Source organism: Empidonax traillii, unplaced genomic scaffold (genome assembly GCF_003031625.1).
Source record: "Empidonax traillii isolate 1590-97213 ecotype Southwest subspecies unplaced genomic scaffold, ASM303162v1 scaffold121:size1714817, whole genome shotgun sequence".
NCBI classification, from domain to species: Eukaryota; Metazoa; Chordata; class Aves; order Passeriformes; family Tyrannidae; genus Empidonax; species Empidonax traillii.
Genome location: NW_020955314.1, coordinates 278907 through 296958, shown reverse-complemented (window position 1 = coordinate 296958; position 18052 = coordinate 278907). Strand labels below are relative to the sequence as shown.

The 18052-nt window shown below is 38.5% G+C and overlaps 1 protein-coding gene and 1 long non-coding RNA gene across 5 annotated transcripts in view; one reads left to right on the top strand and one right to left on the bottom strand.

Moving 5' to 3' along the window:
* Positions 1-7312, top strand: part of LOC114057221 — a 28107-nt gene extending 20795 nt beyond the window's left edge. For 2 of the 4 annotated variants that reach the window (XR_003571156.1, XR_003571157.1), the window contains 4 exons: positions 121-207; positions 1302-1443; positions 3870-3953; positions 7206-7312. This is a non-coding gene — a long non-coding RNA (uncharacterized LOC114057221). The remainder of the gene's footprint in view (positions 1-120; positions 208-1301; positions 1444-3869; positions 3954-7205) is intronic. The other 2 variants (XR_003571158.1, XR_003571159.1) reach the window with 2 other exon arrangements.
* Positions 1-18052, bottom strand: part of ALCAM (activated leukocyte cell adhesion molecule) — a 116104-nt gene that overhangs the window by 3653 nt on the left and 94399 nt on the right. The window contains exons 8-15 of the mRNA XM_027883239.1: positions 16899-17028; positions 11034-11146; positions 10037-10172; positions 9828-9961; positions 8369-8501; positions 7621-7659; positions 7188-7305; positions 297-411 (exon numbers count right to left, since the gene is read on the bottom strand). Of these exons, the coding sequence (XP_027739040.1) occupies positions 324-411; positions 7188-7305; positions 7621-7659; positions 8369-8501; positions 9828-9961; positions 10037-10172; positions 11034-11146; positions 16899-17028 (891 nt within the window). The 3' untranslated portion in view covers positions 297-323. The remainder of the gene's footprint in view (positions 1-296; positions 412-7187; positions 7306-7620; positions 7660-8368; positions 8502-9827; positions 9962-10036; positions 10173-11033; positions 11147-16898; positions 17029-18052) is intronic.

The following is an 18052-nucleotide window of genomic DNA, read 5'->3' as shown; positions in this document are numbered from 1 at the left end:
TGCCACCGTGACACGTTATACAAATTTGTATTTTCATTTCCTCAAGTATCTGGATTAAAATAAAGCCAAGTATCAAGTTACATCTAAATGTCAGGCTTGTTTTAATATCTCTGTGTGCAGCTTTGAATTTTTAACTGGCCAAAGCCTGAGTCTGTCTGTCCTAATACTACACCACTCAAAGTGACCCCTCTGCCTCATCTCTGGAAGGTGAGCAACAGATTCCAGTCTACTGCTGTGATCAACAGGGAGAAATGGTGGGCAAAGCGATGTTAAATTCTGCAGTATTGAACACTTACCTGGAATGATGACTGACACATTTTCTCTTAAGTTTCAGATTTATGATTGTTTTCCTCTAATTTTTTGTTTTCTTCTATATTTCCAAGATCCTTGTCTACATGTTTTGATGCTGTCCTATAATGTAAAAAAGAAGGTAATTTTTGCATGTCTGCAGCATTTTGTTCCATCCTCACATTAATGACACTGCCTCCTCCCCTCACAGGGAATGAAAAACTTGGACAGATTCTGTTCTGAGCAGAGCAATAGGTTTGCATATGTCTGTAAATAGGCCAGTGGCACCAGATCCCCCACTGGTGTTGGTACCACAGGAAGTATTACAGTAGGGCTCTGTGTGTACCTCCTGAGAATTATCCTGAGCTAGCAGACATTTAGTAAGGTTAAACCAGTTGTGGAGATCCGTGTTCCTTGACAAAGTAATTGTGTAGCTTGTTTCAAAAAAACAAGAGTTTGCTTTAAGGCGTACTAAAAATGTTACAAGTGTGGCTAAGATATCTTGATCAACACAGCAAACTTTTGTGTACTTGTAGTAAATGACTTTCAGAGCCCGTGCCAAACGGAAGCTCTTTAAATGGGAAGAAATTCATGAAATTTCTGGCAACACTGAAAAAAATCGCACTCCGCTTTCTAGATCTGTGCTAGCTATGACTGACAAGCTTGGGGCAAATATGAGATTGTGTAGATGTTTGAGGGGGGTGGAAAAAAGAGGTATGCCTCATTTAAAATAGCAGGTCTTCCTTAATGCAAGTAGTGGAGATGAATTAATGAGTTAAGTGCTTAGTTTAGCTTAGCACAATAAAACCACTCTGCCATTCATTTAATCTGTGAGAAGCCTCACTGTCTGCCAAGGTGAAAGATTCCTGCAGTGCTGCGATAACATTTGGAAGGCCGCAATTTTTAAAATGTAAATGGGCAAATGTGTTTGAGTGGGACACAGTAAATCCCTTGTGTCAAAGCAGATTATCGTATAATGCATTTTCTCTACAGATAATTTGTTTCCCCTACAGAAAACTAAGGTCTGTTGTGGCAGATTCATGCATATGCTCACCCTTGCTTCAGGGTAAAGACCCGCAGTGACGCTGACTCGCAAAATACAATGAAGACACAGGTTGGCAGGATAGTGTGACATGTCACGCTGACACCATGCAGGTACGTACCGTCCCAAACCGCTCATCTGAGTTTTTGCTAGTGGGGTGTTTCTGTGCACATCCTCCATCTGAGCAGAGGCCATGAGTAGTGGCTACACACTGCGTGTGCCCTGAGCTGAAGTACCCTTGAGTGGGACTGACAGTTTAGTCTCTGTCTCTGAAGGGCTTCTGATGGGGTGCAAATGCATCTAACCCCCAACACCTCTGGGAGTGGTGCTGAAATGCTGCTTTCTGGGCTGGGGAGCAGCTCTCCAGGTGGAGTGCCAGGGGAGCGTGGGGTTCTGGATCCCAAAGCCCAGAGACTACACTGAATGGCACTATTCTAAAATGTATTTTGTTTTAGAGGAGGTTATTCCCTGAGTGCCTCTAAGTTTTAAAGCATCAAAACTGCATTTGCCTTTTATGATTGGTTTTAGAGTGCCTCTGTCGTATTTGTGTAATTGATAGGTGCTGGTGTTGAAAAACTTACTTACTGCAAAGAGCTGGACTCCTCTTTACTGCAGGCAAATTTAATTTTGTGCTGAGATAGTATTACTAAGCAACTTATTCTACGGTGGTAAATTTCTATTGTGCAATAACATTCTACTTTTTCCTGGTATTCAAACCCTGAAACACGTGATATGCATTAAAAGGAAAGGATGTGAGATGCAATGAAAAAGAAAATTCAGGGCTTCAGTAGAGACTGACCTGTGATCTTAATAACCTTTCACAAATCTCTTTAATCCTCATAAAAAAAGAAACAACCCCTCAAAAAAAATCCCTTGAAAATTAAAGAAGTTTTAAATTTAAATTTTACAAAATGTTTGGTTTAGGCTGAGCATAATTTGGCTTGTCATGCAGCTAATGAGTCTTTTCCATAAATAAGTCTCACAAAATTAGAGACAACAGGGAAAGAGAGGAAAAGCTGAAAGAATCTGGAGTCAGGCAATTACCTGAGCTGAAATGAGTTAGAGGCAAGAAAGTAGTACCGTGCTCCTCTGTCCTCATGTAACCGCTTATAGAGAGACTGGATAGACTATTGGCATGTCTCAGTGTGATCCTTTTTATTTGGCCTTATGAAGAGTTTTACAGTGCCCAAAGCAGACTGAATCTCTTATGACCTGACACTTAACAGCAGAGGGAACTGTAACCAGCATTGCTGGTCTTTGATTAGGTTAAAATTATTCAATGATTAAAACTCAAAACCTGATGGCATCGCAGAATCTCCTAGCTTTAAAGTGCTCTACTTTAGTTCTGCATTCAATGAAACTAAATGTCACCTCTACTTTCCTAAAGCCACAATGGGTGAAAAAGGGAGACCTAAAGGGCAACACTGTGACTTTGAAAGAGGCGGGTGATCCAGAACTCTTTTGGAGGATGTTACAAACCACTTGCTTGAAATGAGAGCAGCAGCAGTTTTTCATGTCTGACAATCAGATGGATTTCGATTCTCAATGCCTGAGACTGAAATGCAGCTGTTTATTTATGATGGTTCAGTGATCGTGCCGACCCTTTTTTTTTATTGTTCCCCAAATAGCAATATCTAGGCATATTAACCACCTTAGCACAAACAATACTGCTGCCTTTTTTTAGTGCTATTTAAATAGCGTCATTAAAAGACACAAGAGTAATTTTGTGCTGAGTTGCAGCAGTGTGATCCACTGGCAGTGCTCTGCCAACAGCAGAGGAACAGCCGACCCTGGCATGGCACCAATCCTCAGGGCTCGACAGACGTGGCTTGGGTTTGTAACAGAAATGCCTCAAAACATGGTTTCCATCGCTTCCTGAGGTGACTGAGGCACAGGACAAATGGTCCTTTGCCAGCTTAGCATTCAACAACAGTTGTTCCTTACTCTTCATGCATTAACTCCTGTCAGCTCACTCCATTTGCAACTCAAGAGCAACTTCCTGATGATATCTGAGCATCTGGGGAATGAAGTCCAAATGGATAGAAATATTCCTGAGGATTTGTCAGAAATGGTAGACAGCCCACTCTGCCCAGGCCTGGAGCACTCAAACATTAACTCTCACTGTAACATTATCTGTAGCTCCACAAACAAAGCTCACACTTTCGTGTGCTCTGGTCCTGTTGTTCTGAGGAGTGAGAAGTTGGATGTATAAATATGACTTTACTTATTCTTTTTTTTTTTTTAGATTAATTTGTAAAACATGAATCATTCTGAGCTAAAATTATGACTCATACTTTACACATATACATGCTTGCTCTTCAGGAAAATAGTTATCCTCAGGGAATCCTAATCAAAATCTCTCTGCAAGTAATACTGAAGTGAGGTTTTTATTTTGAGAGGCTGCTGTTTTAACAGATTTTGTTCAGATACATTTTCCATCTCAGTTGTTTTGCCTGCTGTACTGTAAATACAGACTGCATACAGGTGCCCCAAAAGTTGTTTTAGGGTTTTAATTTCTGATTTCTTTTAATCTTGCAAGTCCAGGCCTTGCCCTCAACAAGGTTTAAGAAAGAGAGTAGGCAGTGCTGCTTTCCCTTGTTACCCAAGCTTGAGACAATGACAGGTAAGAGGACAGACATTGGTGTAGTTCTGCATGCTGAAGCCAGAGCCATGAATTTCATTAAAGCTTGCATCCCTTTTGAAAGGCACGTCAGACACTCAACCGCACTGCTGCAAAAGGTTTTCCTGCAGCTAATGATCTTATACATCCAAACCTGGACTATCTGCAATCTCCTCCTATTTACCCCAATCTTGCCTTACCCCAATCTTGCCTTGCACTTCCTCCAATTATTTTCAAATGTCCATCAGCAGGAAAAAAGACACAGATATTAGAAAAATATTCCAGTCACCAAGAAATGAGTGACCACTTTTTAATTTACGTGGTGGCCTTTTACAGAAGATTTGTGCCATGTGACTGTCTTTTCTCTGGAAGGGAACTGCACAAAACCCAACAGTAAGGAGTCTTGTTCATAACATACAACAAGTTTCCTACATATTTGGATTCACATGCTTGTTTCTTATAAAATATCAGAAAAGCAGAATTGCTATGCTTCAAGTGTTCAGTTTCAGAGACACTAGTAACATTTTGGACTACTGTGACCTAAGAAGTATTTGAAGAGTTTGATGTGCTCTGAGTATGAACAATGTTAAGACTGCTGCTGTGTGTCAACTTGCCCAGCTGAACTTTCCTTCACCGGATTTTAAACCACTTTAACCTCAATCCAGCCTCCTGTGACTTGAGATTTGTGCATCTCCAAACCTCAGGCGCAAAAATGGGGCAAAGGTTCAATCTACATGCAGAACTTTCACGACTAAAGGTACAAGGTGCTGAGTGCACTACTTCCATTCCAAATCTTAAATTTCTGCTGTACCCTCAGCTGTTTCTGGCAAGGTGAAAATTTCACAGATGAAGGATTTACTGAAGATGGGTGTCCTAGAATCACTCAACTGAGGTCTGACACAAAAATTTTAGAAAGATGCTGAAGTGCTAAGATATATTCTGTTCAGTGCAGATTAGTTTACAACATCCTTTTTGGAAAAAGGAGAAATCTGCAGAGAACACGTGTTTGGCCTTCTGCTCAGATGAAGGAAAAACAAGGCATGCTGGGGTAGGTAGCCTCAACTCTTTATTTAAGAGGGGGCTGCAGAATGTGGAATACAGATGAGTCCCTTATTTATGGGATAATGTTCATACTGAAAAGAATATGTGGCAATAATCAGTTTTTCCATCAAGTGGAGCTCAGGCAGTGAATAACTGTACAAGTGATTTATTGTGAACATATTCCAAGGCTACAAGTATAATTCCTACTTAGTGTGGATGACAAGACAATAGAATATTGTACAAACCACAACACCAATAACAAAAAAGTAATGTTTTTCTTGCCTCGGCAGACTTGCAAAGTTCTGTGCTGCTGCTTTCTCAGACTTCCCTTTGGCGTCACTTTGGGGATAGAGATTAGGTGAGTTACTGTTCAAGGGTGGGTTTAAAAAATAACTATGAACTGCTGGCCTGTATGGAGATGGAGGGGTTGTGACTACACAGAGGTTGTGTCTAGAGGTGTAAGGTGCTTTTTACGAGGTCTACTTTGACTTCTAGACTATAACTCATAATGAAAACTTGGTCAGAGTAGGTACTGGCACTCTGCTTCCTCCTGCAAGTATGGTGTGCATAAAGCAGGGACTATACCATTGGATCTACTCAAATATATCCTGAAAACAGGAGACTGTCAATGATGAGGCATCAGTTAAGGGTTTTAGAAGCCAGTAACCACGTATCAAATACGGTGGCTATTATACAACTAGTAAGGTTTGGGTTTTTTTCCAGTGAACCTCTCTAATCAATTCTAGTTCTAATTTTTCCTCTAAGCTTGAGGAAAGTAAGTGTTGTCCATTTAGAATATGCTGTATTTTATCTCTGAAGCAGAAAAAGTTATTTTAATTAATAAATTCATGCTGTATTCTACAATTCCTGTTAGTTCTCCCCACGCTACATAATGGTACAAGAAAAGTTATTTACATTACCTTCTCTGTCCTCCTTATACCCCAAAAACCCCAAACCAGTGAACCAGTTTTATGATTCCACATTCACATATTCAAAAAGGAATGAAAAAAAGACAATTATTCTATACATTATCACAACAGTAGCAAAGCGTGAGTGGAAGAGCACTATGTTATCCTTTTTAATTTTTACCAAAAGAAGCATAAGCTTTACAAAAAAACCCTCCACGTATTATATCTGAGTGTGGTTCTGTGCTTGGGTGATTTGTAACAACTCTGTATTTGAAAAACTTCCACAATCTGATCAGTTATGGCTGAAGTAAAGCCCTTATGTATTATCTAAAAAAAGCATAACATAAATGAAAAGACATTTGTTCATAGTAAAATCCAACTGGTATATTTTAGATCTAATTTGACCTAGTTTTAATGAAAGGCCATAGAAAGAACAATTGAACTTTAAGACTACTTCTACACCTGTACTGGTTTGTGCATGTTATGCATAACTACCCTAATCTCCCCTGATAAGAAGCAGCTGTAAGGAGCCCTTCAGAAAGCGAGCCTGCCCTCAGCTCTCCCTGGAGACAAATGTACAGGAGTAAGGCCAAATGGCATGCAGACATGGCCAACTTCAAAAGGATGGAGAAACATGGTCACTTCCTGAGATCATCCAATTTATTTTCTGAAGTGAGACTCTGTGATAATGAAGAAACTTGAAAGCAAGCAGACCTCACTGGCAAATCCTGTTCTATGCCTAGTATGGCTAAAGCATATTGTTTTGGACGATAGCTTTTAGATTTTTCAGCAACACAAGCTCTACCTTTACCAGTTTAACTTCAGAGATCTCAAAGTGCCTATGAACAAAACAACTCTTCTCCCTGAGATGGTTTAGTCTCATTCTGTAAGTTATTCAATTTTTAAACCTAATGATGAAGACAGTTTCTAGCACCAGTAAAGCCGCACAGACTCCCACACATCAAGTGTCATAATTAAGTAGTAGGTGCTATGTTTAAATGCAAGAGCCAGCACAGACTTGGCTGTCAGGAAAGACCAACCTCATTACAGCTACAATCTATGAAAATCTTAGACCCCCACCTCTAGGAGATGAGTCCTGTTATGCATCAGGACAAGCTGACCAGAGGTAGGTACTAAGTTTCCTTTTTCTATGAAATGCACCTACTGTAACAGCCTTTCCCCACCCATGACTACTGGAATGCTGCAGGAAGGAAAACAGGTAAACATAAACTTCTGCTTATAGTTATTCTTTTTCAAATTCATTATGAAGTTGTCCATAAATTCTTACTTTGATTTCTTCACGTAGAGCCAGTAGACAACACCTGCAACCAGGGCAACCAGCAGAAGACCGACCACAATTCCCACTATTAGCTTTGCCTGGTCATTAACCTTTTCGCTGTTGTCATCTGAAGCAAAGAAGAAAAGTTAGAGATGACTTATGGCAAAGTAAAAAATTACACCAGTTTTATAGAATTTTCATTAAAAACAAGAAAAGGGGTCAGCAAGTCAAAATAATAATAATTTAAAAAGTAGGAATCATTCTTTAACTGTTCTTTAATCTTTTAAGCTTCAAGAAAGTCACATCTTAGTCAATCATGGCACAAGCTATTTCAAATTAAGACCAGCTTTGAAGGACTATGGAAATTGTGCACTGATGCTACATAGGTCTTGAACTAAGACAATCTAAAGAAATGGTTATAGAGACAGAAAAGCATACATACCACCTCTATCCTCTGGCTCATCATATTCTGGAATACTTACTGAAATGAAAAATGTTAAAATTAAATTTAAGACAAAATGTATTAGACCTGAACATCAGCTTTAATTGCCTACTTACAGGAATGACAGAAATTGAAACTTAATGCAGTGTTTGCCAAACGAGGTAATTAATCTCATCTTTAAACAGAAGTGTTTGTTTCCTTTGTAATATAATATATCCAGTTGAAGAATCTTACTCAAAATCTGCAATATTAAAGTGTGCAACCCTTCCATAAACTGTAGCTTCTCACTACTTTTCATCATTGAAAAGTGGCATCTGATTAAAGCCCAGTATGGCCGATTTCTGTTGTGAGTCAAGTCATACCAGTAGTAATAAACTGGAATTTTGGGACTAGAACATTAAGTTAATTTAGTAATAAATAAAGACTTCTGTCTTGTTAATAAAGTATTATTTTGCAATATTTTGTACTATTACGTTGTAATATTATTTTGTAATATTGTTTACTGTTGTAAATAGAGATAGGGAGCCAAGAAAATCATGAAGACTAAGTCACTTCATCTAGAAAGCTATCAATAAATTTTATGTACTGCTGATCCAGAGTGGATTTACAATTGCTTGACTTAAGAAAAAAAGGTTAAATATCTTAGTATCAACATTACTATGCAGACCTACTCTTCGTTTGAGTGTGATGTGCGGGTACTTTATGAGAAACTATAACTTTAAGGAAATGATCTTTAGAGGACACTCACTAGCAGAGACATTCATGGAGGTCACAGTCCTTTCTAGCTCATTTTCTGCAATGCAAGTTAAAGTCACATTTTCCTCAGGAGCAATTATAATTTTACTGGCAAATTTCCCATTAACATATTTTGTCTCCTCTGTCTGAAAAGGTAAGAAATGAAGATTAGTATCCTTTAAAAAAGCAAAAAACAATACACACACTACCTATATTACACATTGAAAATATTCAGAGGGAAATAACTTTCAACAAATATTTAAGTTTACCAAACAACAGCAATTGAAATATGCATTATTTTATTAAATGGTAATGTAAATATAGACAACACTTTGCAAGATATCTAGTTATAGATAGTATAGTGTGCACTGGAGGAGCCTTTCTTTCCATCTTGCTATTTTTCATTTATAAGCAAAATAATTGTTTTAAGTTTTCCACTTTTCAGCTTTCCAAGTTGTTTCCACAGAAAGCATTATTTAACCAAGCTACATGTACTTTGTAGCACCTGGAGTATCTGTACTGTAATAGTGATGTGTTGTTCCTTAAATTTGCTGTACATCATTCTTGGATTAATGCAACATCCAGAGAAAATTATTTTCAATCACTTATATAGCTTCAAGACAAATCCTGCCCTATAGCTTCAAGTAAATGGACACATTCTGACAGCTATACATAATTTCTGTAGGCTGAAAGCAAAACCTATTTGAAAATGAAATCTACAGGAGCAATATGCATTGTACTTCCAGTCACTGAATGTTTTTATACAGGTCTCATTTATTCTTCCTGTTAAGGCAAAATGTAGCCATGCTTTGCATGGGATGTGGTAATCAATATCAAAATACTTCAGTTTGCTTATTTTCCAGGTATTTTCCCTGCTATATATGGGTACTTCTTATTTATCCCTCAGGATGAATGCATTATGGTTCTGTTTCCAGTGAGAAACAACAGGTATAACCGTACAAAAGCAACTGTAAAAATTAGGATAAAAGCTGCAAAGCCCATAAGGAACGATACTGAATGTAATTTCTGACTCATACATGCCACATTTCATTGCATTTCACCCAGACAATGCCTACATCAAGTACCCATTTGCTTTCTAATATAAGTTCTATAGCTCCAGCAATATTGGCAAATTCTTTATGCAATGGCAAAATCAGCACATTACCCAGATAAAACGACTAAGTACCTTCACTTAAAAAAATGCAGATTTCATTTGTAACCTTTTCCTTTTAGTTTTGGCTTGTAGCCAGTCAATCTCCTTTGCCTTCACCTGCTCTATTCAAAAAACCTTTATCATAAAAATATCATCCATGTAAGGACCATGTAGCTACAGCTACCACTTAGCCTTCTCTTAGATAAATGAAAGAGACTTATTTTCTTCAATCTCACTACCTGAAAAATGTTCCTTGATTTTAATTTGCACTTCCTATGCATTATCTTTGGGTGAGTAAAGTAATATGAAAGATACTTGCTTTATTTATGATGCTTCCAGTACCAGTAACTGTCCACTGCACTGCTGGTTTGGGGAAACCTTCCACGTTGCAGATAATTGTTTTAGACATTTTATTTGTGTTGGTTTTCTTCGTCATTTTGATTTGAGGTTTTCCTACAAGAGCAATATTACAGGTAATCATTTTATGTAAAAAGAACAAGTAATCATCATAACTATCTGCTTACTTACCTTCCACAATAAGTTTAAGTGTCTGTCTTTTCCTTAATCCTTCGACCTCCTGTAGAGCAGTTTCGCAGACGTAGTTTCCAGCATCTTGATACTGAAGACTTGAAAATGACGGACTTGTTTGCATTCTGGTATTATCCTGATAAAGTAAGGAGTTGGGAGTGACAGAGATTAACTCACAATACATTAATCCCTAAACTGCAAATATGACTACTAGCAACAGAAGTTTTCACATGCTTTGGCAAATTGGAGCCTTACTCTTATGGTGTTTCCCGATTAATAATTACTTCTCAATATACAGCATGAAAAGTGGAAACTACTGGAGATTTATGTAAGTCACCTCCTTTCTTCTTGAACAATTTCACTTTCAAAACAAGGGCACATATTTATTAGCTCTGAGCTTTCCTAGTAGATTAGCCAAAACCACTAGTGGTGCAAACTGAAAAACAAGCAACTCCACTCTAGGCCAGGCTTCTGAGATCAACACATGCTCGTAAACAACCATCAGACATCATTATTTTAAGTTTCCAGCACCGCATATTTGGTACCAGCCACTCAACACCCAGTGCTAACATCTGCTCTCTCAGCCTGCCTTTCCCTTTTATTACGTTTATTGGAACCAAGACCAAGCTTGACTCTGAGAAAACAATGCACCAAAATTCTTCCAAATGGAAGAATTTTCCTCTTTCTTAGAGGAACCTGATTCTCAAAGTGCCTTCTCTAGTCTATTTCAAAAAAAAAGTTATGTTTGTGTTACAGTGTGCATTACTTCTCTCCATTTGAAAACTGAGCTGATAATTACAGTAACTGATTTTCAGTCATCAGTGTGAGTGAGTAGCTCTCATTTTAGCCATATGCATGACCCATTTTAACATTATTCTTTAAAAAGCCCAATGAACAACTTCCTTCCTTCCTTCCTTCCTTCCAAAACACTGAAGTAGCAGCAATAGTAAGAAGAGGTGAATACTCAGATGAAGCGTGAAGTAGATGAATTACTGACCTTTATCCAAAACACAGTTGCATTTCTGCTAGAAGAAATCGTGCATGACACAGGCAGGGCCTCCCCAATCTGTTTTGTGACTTCTCCGCTAGGAGTAAGCTGCAAATCCAAATCTGGGATAGAAAGAACATTTGTCAAAAGTTAATCTCGGAAAGCCTGGCCCATTTCAAAGGCTTACCAAGAAAAGAAAATGTGACTAATTGCACTCATTAAATTCAAGATTTCACTTCTTCAATAAAATCTAAGTCAATTTTACAAGTAAGGGAGATGAGAGAATTATTCTAAAATAGGCATTGCAGAACATTCATATTTTTGCTGTAATTATAGGCTAAAAGGAAAAGCAAAACCTCACTAATCACTAGACAAATGGATACATTTTTTTCACCTCATACTGCTGAAAGAATGACAAAGTAGGCACAAGAAGCTGAAGAAGTACTTCACACAGCAGTATGTGCATTTTAAAAGGGGAAGCACAGACTCCTGTGAGGGTAGCTGGGTATGGCCCAGGTAGAAATACATCTTCAGGGGAGAACTTGTGCAGGTGGGGACAGGTTAACCTAAGTAGTAAGTGTCGAGAAAAAGACAGGAGGACAAGGGGTAATTTTCTTTAATCTGATAAAAGAAGGTGATTTTTATCCTCAGAATCTGGAGGGGATGAAGATGGTCAAACAGAGGGTGCATGAGGCATGATACTGACAGAAGTGAGAAGTCTGAATTACAAGTTTGGGGGGGCTGAACACGAGGCCTCTCGATTTATTTGTTCTCATTTGTAACTTAAAATGCTATTTTTGTGTAACTCAAAAGAGTCCAAGCTCTGCCTGACGTGTTTAAGCTCCAGGGAAACTGTAGTCAGCGGTGACAGCTGTGTTTGACACAAGGCATGGTGAGAGCCAGTAACAGACACGTCAGGAAACGCTGCTTTAGATTTTTCTTAGTCTAAGGATTTGGTGGACTGGTAATCTTCTTTTTTTGTTTGTTTGGTTGGTTTTTAAACAACAACAACAACAAAAACAAACAAAAAGAAAACCCCACACTGAAAAAAAAAGCATGGTTTGCCAAGCTAAATCAGTTTTGCTTCCCCTCTCACAGTGCCTTGCTTGAAACCAAGTTGCCTGATAAAATGACTATCACAGTTGAGTGTGCGCACACACACACACACACACACACGTGCAATCTCAAATGCACACATGACTTCTTCACAAATAGAGAATTTGCTGAAAAAGGATTGCAAAGCATCCTTTCGGTTTTTAAGCAGAGCTGAAAAGAAGCTGCAGGCAAAAATCACAGTGGCTACAGGAAAGTGAGTTTTCCTTAACAAAACACTGAAGTTCACTACTGGCTTCATTCAGTGGTTGCCCTGGGAACACCACTGTAATTAAAGGTAGAACTTCAGGGAACAACAAGGGTTCTTGTAATGCTAGTCCATATTATTATCTTTGTTACAAGCCTAATGTCTAGTTTGAGAGGTCACAAGAACTGCACTTTCATCTGCGAATGAGTCAAAGATCTTGACAAAGAGATAAAATGGCATCTTGTTTCTTGTATTCCTATGGGGATTCCTTCTTCTGCCTCCTGAAACTAGTAAATGCAACCAATCTATGTTACTGTGGCTTCCAGAAGATAAAAACAAAAATAAAGACAAGACTCATACAGTGAGAAGTGTAAAGATTTCAATGTGTACAGGATGTGCTTCTTCTTGCTCTGTTACTCTTAAGCACATCTACCAAGGCAGATGGGTGCTTGAAGATTTTTTTTTTTTCCCCTCATGGTGAATTTCCTTCAACATCTACTTAAACCCTTTGTTCCCTGAAGCAGGACAGCACCTCAAACCCAAGATCACCAAAGACCATGCAGGAGGTGTTCCTCTCACATATGCCATAGGACACAGAAACTCATGAAACTTTTTTGCCTTCATCTCAGGCAAGACTGACACTGAGCCCAGAGCAAACCTTCAGCCCAGTACTCCTCCAGGGTAGTATGTTTGTGCACTCCCAGCCCCTTTTTGTGAGACTACAATCCCTCTCACACAGTGGTTGGGGTTGCTATAGAAGTTCAGGAAAATTTACAGTGTATGAGACAAACGCCATAGCTCAGAGCAGTATTTGTAAGGTGATTTATGAGGCAAGTACAGAATTAAGCTACTGTTTAACACAGGATCCCCTCTAGGAACTCTACATGAGCAATTTGATTTGGATTAATATTCTGTCAGTTTATCTGTAGGGCTCACAAAGAAATGTAATGTAGATACTTTTACCTCTCTACTTCTATGCTCCATTAGTAAGTAATCTCTCCTTGGTACAGAAGTATAAGGAGAAAATATTTCCTGCATACATTAGACTGTCAAAATTAAATTTTCATTTTCATTGAAAGAAAAACTTTTCAGCAAGAATTTTCTGTACATTTCCTGTTTGGCTTTGAAATGTTCTTCAGAAACAAGCTTCTCATCAGGCACCATTTTCAATGTATGCTGGCTCTTAATGTGGTCTCACTTGAAGTCTTGCATTGATTTCAGTGCTGTCTTTGCATACCAAGCAGCGCAGGGAAGAGATAGATAGTGCATTCTGCACGTGTTACCACATCATGTGAGTGAGATATGGAATTAATGTGGGGAGGACTGGAGCATACGTTTCAGTTTTGAAGCTCTGTGGCACATATAGGACAGATTCCCAGCATTTAAGAGAGACTTCTGATGGAATACTGTGCTACAGCTGGGAAAATTATGCACAACACTTCCCTGTTGTCTGAACTCCATAAATATACTAGCAGACAACCAGAAACTTCCCCTGGAATTCTGAGAATAGATTTTTCCATGCAACACACTAAAGATGGTTTCCCCTGTATTTTCAATGACTTTACTTAAAGAAGAGACAAGACAAGACAAGGCTATAAAAAATATCCGTAGAGAAGCACAAATGCTAAATTTCTAAACCCTTTAATTTACTGGAAGGTTTGCAAAACTACTTCCCCAGAAAACACATTTTAGCAGAAAGGAAAACATCACAAAGAGGATGTTCAACAGACCTGTTAACTCCATACTGGGTTTTATAAGCAGAAACAATTAGAGAATCATAGAATGGTTTGGGCTGGAAGGGACCTGAAAGATCATCTACATCCAGACCACTGCCATAGGCAGGGACACATCAACACGAGACCAAGTTGCTCAAATCCCCATAGCAACAGGTAATGAAAAGGGAGTGTGGGCTGAAAGAGTTGCTTCTTTATAGCTGAGGGAAGGTACACCTGTCCTCTACTGTTAGTTGCTTTCCTTGCCTCACATGGGGTGTGCTTCTATATCTGTTTAAGTGGTTGCAAACACCTTTTGCCCTGGCCTGTTACTTCCTGGCCTCTGCCAGTGTTACTCATCTGATCCTGGATGAACTCACTCAAGGCTCAGAGCTGGAAGAAAACTTACAACACAAGGTAAAAAGCCCCAAACTCTCAACATAAATCCTGTCCTGTTGCTCCCTCTCTTGAAGGACACATCATGCCAAGTGCAAGTACCCAGTTCTGCTGGACTTTACACTGGGACCTGGCTACACAAATCCTGTTCTGAGGGACAAAAGCTTGAGTTGTCCAGTTTGTCCTTTGTATTCTGTGGATAAGTTAAGAGAATTTTTTTGACACTCCCCCACCCCCTCCAATTTTCTTCATAAATAAAGTATTTCCCTAAACATTATGGGTAACTCAGATGCTTTATTGTAAATTTTCAGCTTTCTGTGAGTCTCAAAATTTATATTCACCTTGAAAAATAAAAGAGCTCAGTATTCAGTCAGAATATTTTCCTCCAAAAATATTTGAGGGCCATGACATGATGATGTTTTTTTCATACCAGCAAGAAGCTTTCCCTACCTAGACACTGAAAGGAACCAGTGTAATTATAATGCTCAATAAAATCTGTTTGGGAAAAAAACACTACATTGGAAATATAACAAATTACTATAAATAGTTTCCCAGATTTAAACTAAAATTATTATATTGCCTGCTTCTTGTTGTGTTTGTGGTTTTGGGTTTCTTAAAAAGAAAATAAAAAAATCTAAACCACTGAGATTGCATGTGAGGAAATGGAAAGCCCTGATTCCTAATCAAGCCTTTTTCAGGTGTTACAGCATAGACAGAAATACTCATCTATATGTGAAAAGGTAAGCAATAAAGCAAAAGAGGGAGAAAAACTAGGAGTTGATGGGCATTAGCAAGTATTATTTGAAGGAGGAAAAAATGTGCTGCAGAAACGCTTTAGACCAGCATAAGGCAAGACACCAAAATACCTTAAAAATGGGGCATTGTCTGGATATTCAGGAATTACAGAACTATTCCAGGCTGCTGTGCCTCAGTTAAACAAAGGCTTTATTGCAGCTAGAGGTGTTTTGGAAAAACAGAACATAAAAAAATGTGAAGAGAAGCAATAGGGTGCTAGAGTGTACCTATGAGTTCTGAGTAGCTGCACTAGCTGCCAAAACTGAAAAGGCTTGTGCCAAGAAAATACGTGTTTCTCTGGCATAGTAAAGCTCCTCCAACATGCAGAGAAAATAGTAGAGAAAGGAAAACTGGCTTGTTATAAAAAACTTGGAGCTAAGGAAGCCATTCTTTAGAATAACTATTTATCAAAGTATAAGTAGACACCTGGAGTAAAATAAAAGGGTCAATTATTCCAGAGCAAAGGACCAGCAATCTGTTTTTGATATTGGGCAGTTAAGAGGCAGTAGTACAGGGCTCTTTCAGCTCTTACATACCCAACTCTTGGCAAAAAGAAGGGAAGGGGGGGAGGATGACAGTGGATGATCTTACTAAAGGCAAAATATTCATTAAATGGAATAGTGTAATTATGCATGTACAGATATATTACTCTCAGGCACATGTGACTCTGGGGGATGGTCCTGTCAGGGCTAAGGGTTGGGCTCAATGATCCTTGTAGGTCCCTTCCAGCTCAGCATATTCTGGGATTCTGTGACATTATGCATGTATTGTATCTCTTCCAAGAAAAAAAAAAAATTCTAAACCAAGTATCCAAAAATGAAATTTCTTTATATGTAAAGTGTAACTACTGCAGAAGCCTTTAAACTTCATTATCTATCAGATCCCTCTGAACCTGTCAACTACTAAAGATATTTATGCTACTGTGAAGACTATGAACCATCGATGTTTTTAGGGGAAACCTACTACCACAGGCCTGAGTCTCATTTCACAGCCTGTGATAGCAGAGCAGAGTTTGAAAGAGTTCCTGCTCTTGTTTTCTCACATAAAGAGATTAAAAGCAACCATTGCTTCGATGGTTCAACCAGTTCAATGGTTGCTTTTCAAGTGTTGCTGATAGTGTGAGTAAATACTCTAGTATCCAGCTAAAGAAAATTTACTGAGCTCTGTAGCTGTCATGATTCTGGGAAACGTAGAAGAAGCAATTTTTCCAGTGTGAACAAAATGACTTCCTAAGTCTCTTTTCTACACTCCTTACACGTTCCCCTTATTGAGGTAATATGAACTTGACTATGAAGAGTGACTTTCAGTGATATCACTGTGGATCAGCTTGTGTGTTTGTGTGCATTCTAAGGCACAGCTGGAGGAAAATAATCTGCCATATCAGAAGGGATATATAAAATACCAAGATTCTCACTGTATGTGACAGTGCAATAATATCATATACTATACCAAAGTTACATAAAGTGAATCTGTATCTAGGCCAATGTATTGAAGAAAGTTGAGATTTTCAAACAGAAATACATTAGAATAAAGAAAAATGACCAGACACTTCTTCACTCAGTCCTCCTGTAAGCAACTGAACTAATCTACCTAAGTAAAGCAGAGAGAGCATCCTGAAAGGTCCAAGATCAGTTTTTATCCTAGACAGGAGTGCAAAATGCAATGACTTACAGTGCACAGTGATGGTGGTTGAATCCATCATGCTTTTGTCAGTCAGAGAGCATTTGTATTCTCCCGTTGCATTTCGCCTGACATCTGTCATTACGTAAGTATCTGAGCTTCTTATACCTTCTGTTTCTCCCTGCAGATGGAAAACAAAACATTTATTGTATATGGGCATGCTAAAACCATTAATTTTTGTTACGGATTTTTTATTATAAGAATGGTGAAATACTCCAAAATACATACCGACAAAGCATCACTGAAGTGGAACTATTTATTAAATATAGTAAGGTTTACTTCCTACATGACAACATAGTTAAAAAACAAAACAAAACAAAACAAAACACCTACAAGCTTACTCTTTTAACTGAATGACTAAGTCATTTGTAGAGGACATTAAAATAAAAAATTTGAAAGTTTTGGAGAAAGAAATAGTCTACGAATAGAAGTGCTGCAAAAATCAAAGCAGCAAAACCTTTTGTCTTTTTAAATCTCATTCTGATATGATATATTCAGGTTAGGAAAAGTCATTAACTGAACTGTACTGCATTACACATCTTGGACAGCACAAGCAAACCTTGCTTTATCCACATCACGATATAGAGCCTGTTAGGATATACACTACCTTCTATGCAGTTATCTACAGACACTGGTGTTTTGAGTTAGCCAACAAGTGTTGCTTTCTGGTTGTCCAGTTCCCCAGTTTCCCCCTGATTACACTGGACAGACAGATCAGCTTTTAAACAAGCACAGACTGATACCCTAATTCTTATCTCTGAATCCAGAAAGAGATTTATAATACCCATGAGTCTTGCAAAGAAATCACCAACTCCAGCTTTCCCTGAGAAAAAGGACTAGTATCAGGTACCAAGGAGACAGAAGATAAGACAAACTTGGCTGTTTAGCTCACTGACTGTGATAGTGGAGAAGAAGCGATACCATACACTTTTTTCTTGGCATTTAGTGAGTTCTTAGGATGACTAAATGGCCGTTCTGAGATAAGAGGATTTCGGCTCCTAGTTTCCCTTGCTGCTCTTCAGCAACTCAAACATGCCAGGAGTCCAGAGTGGATGACAATTATGCTCAGAGAGCTAACATGCTGGTTTTAAATAACTGAAAACATGTCACTTCTTTTGGCTTCTCTCAAGATCAGCTCTGCTCAC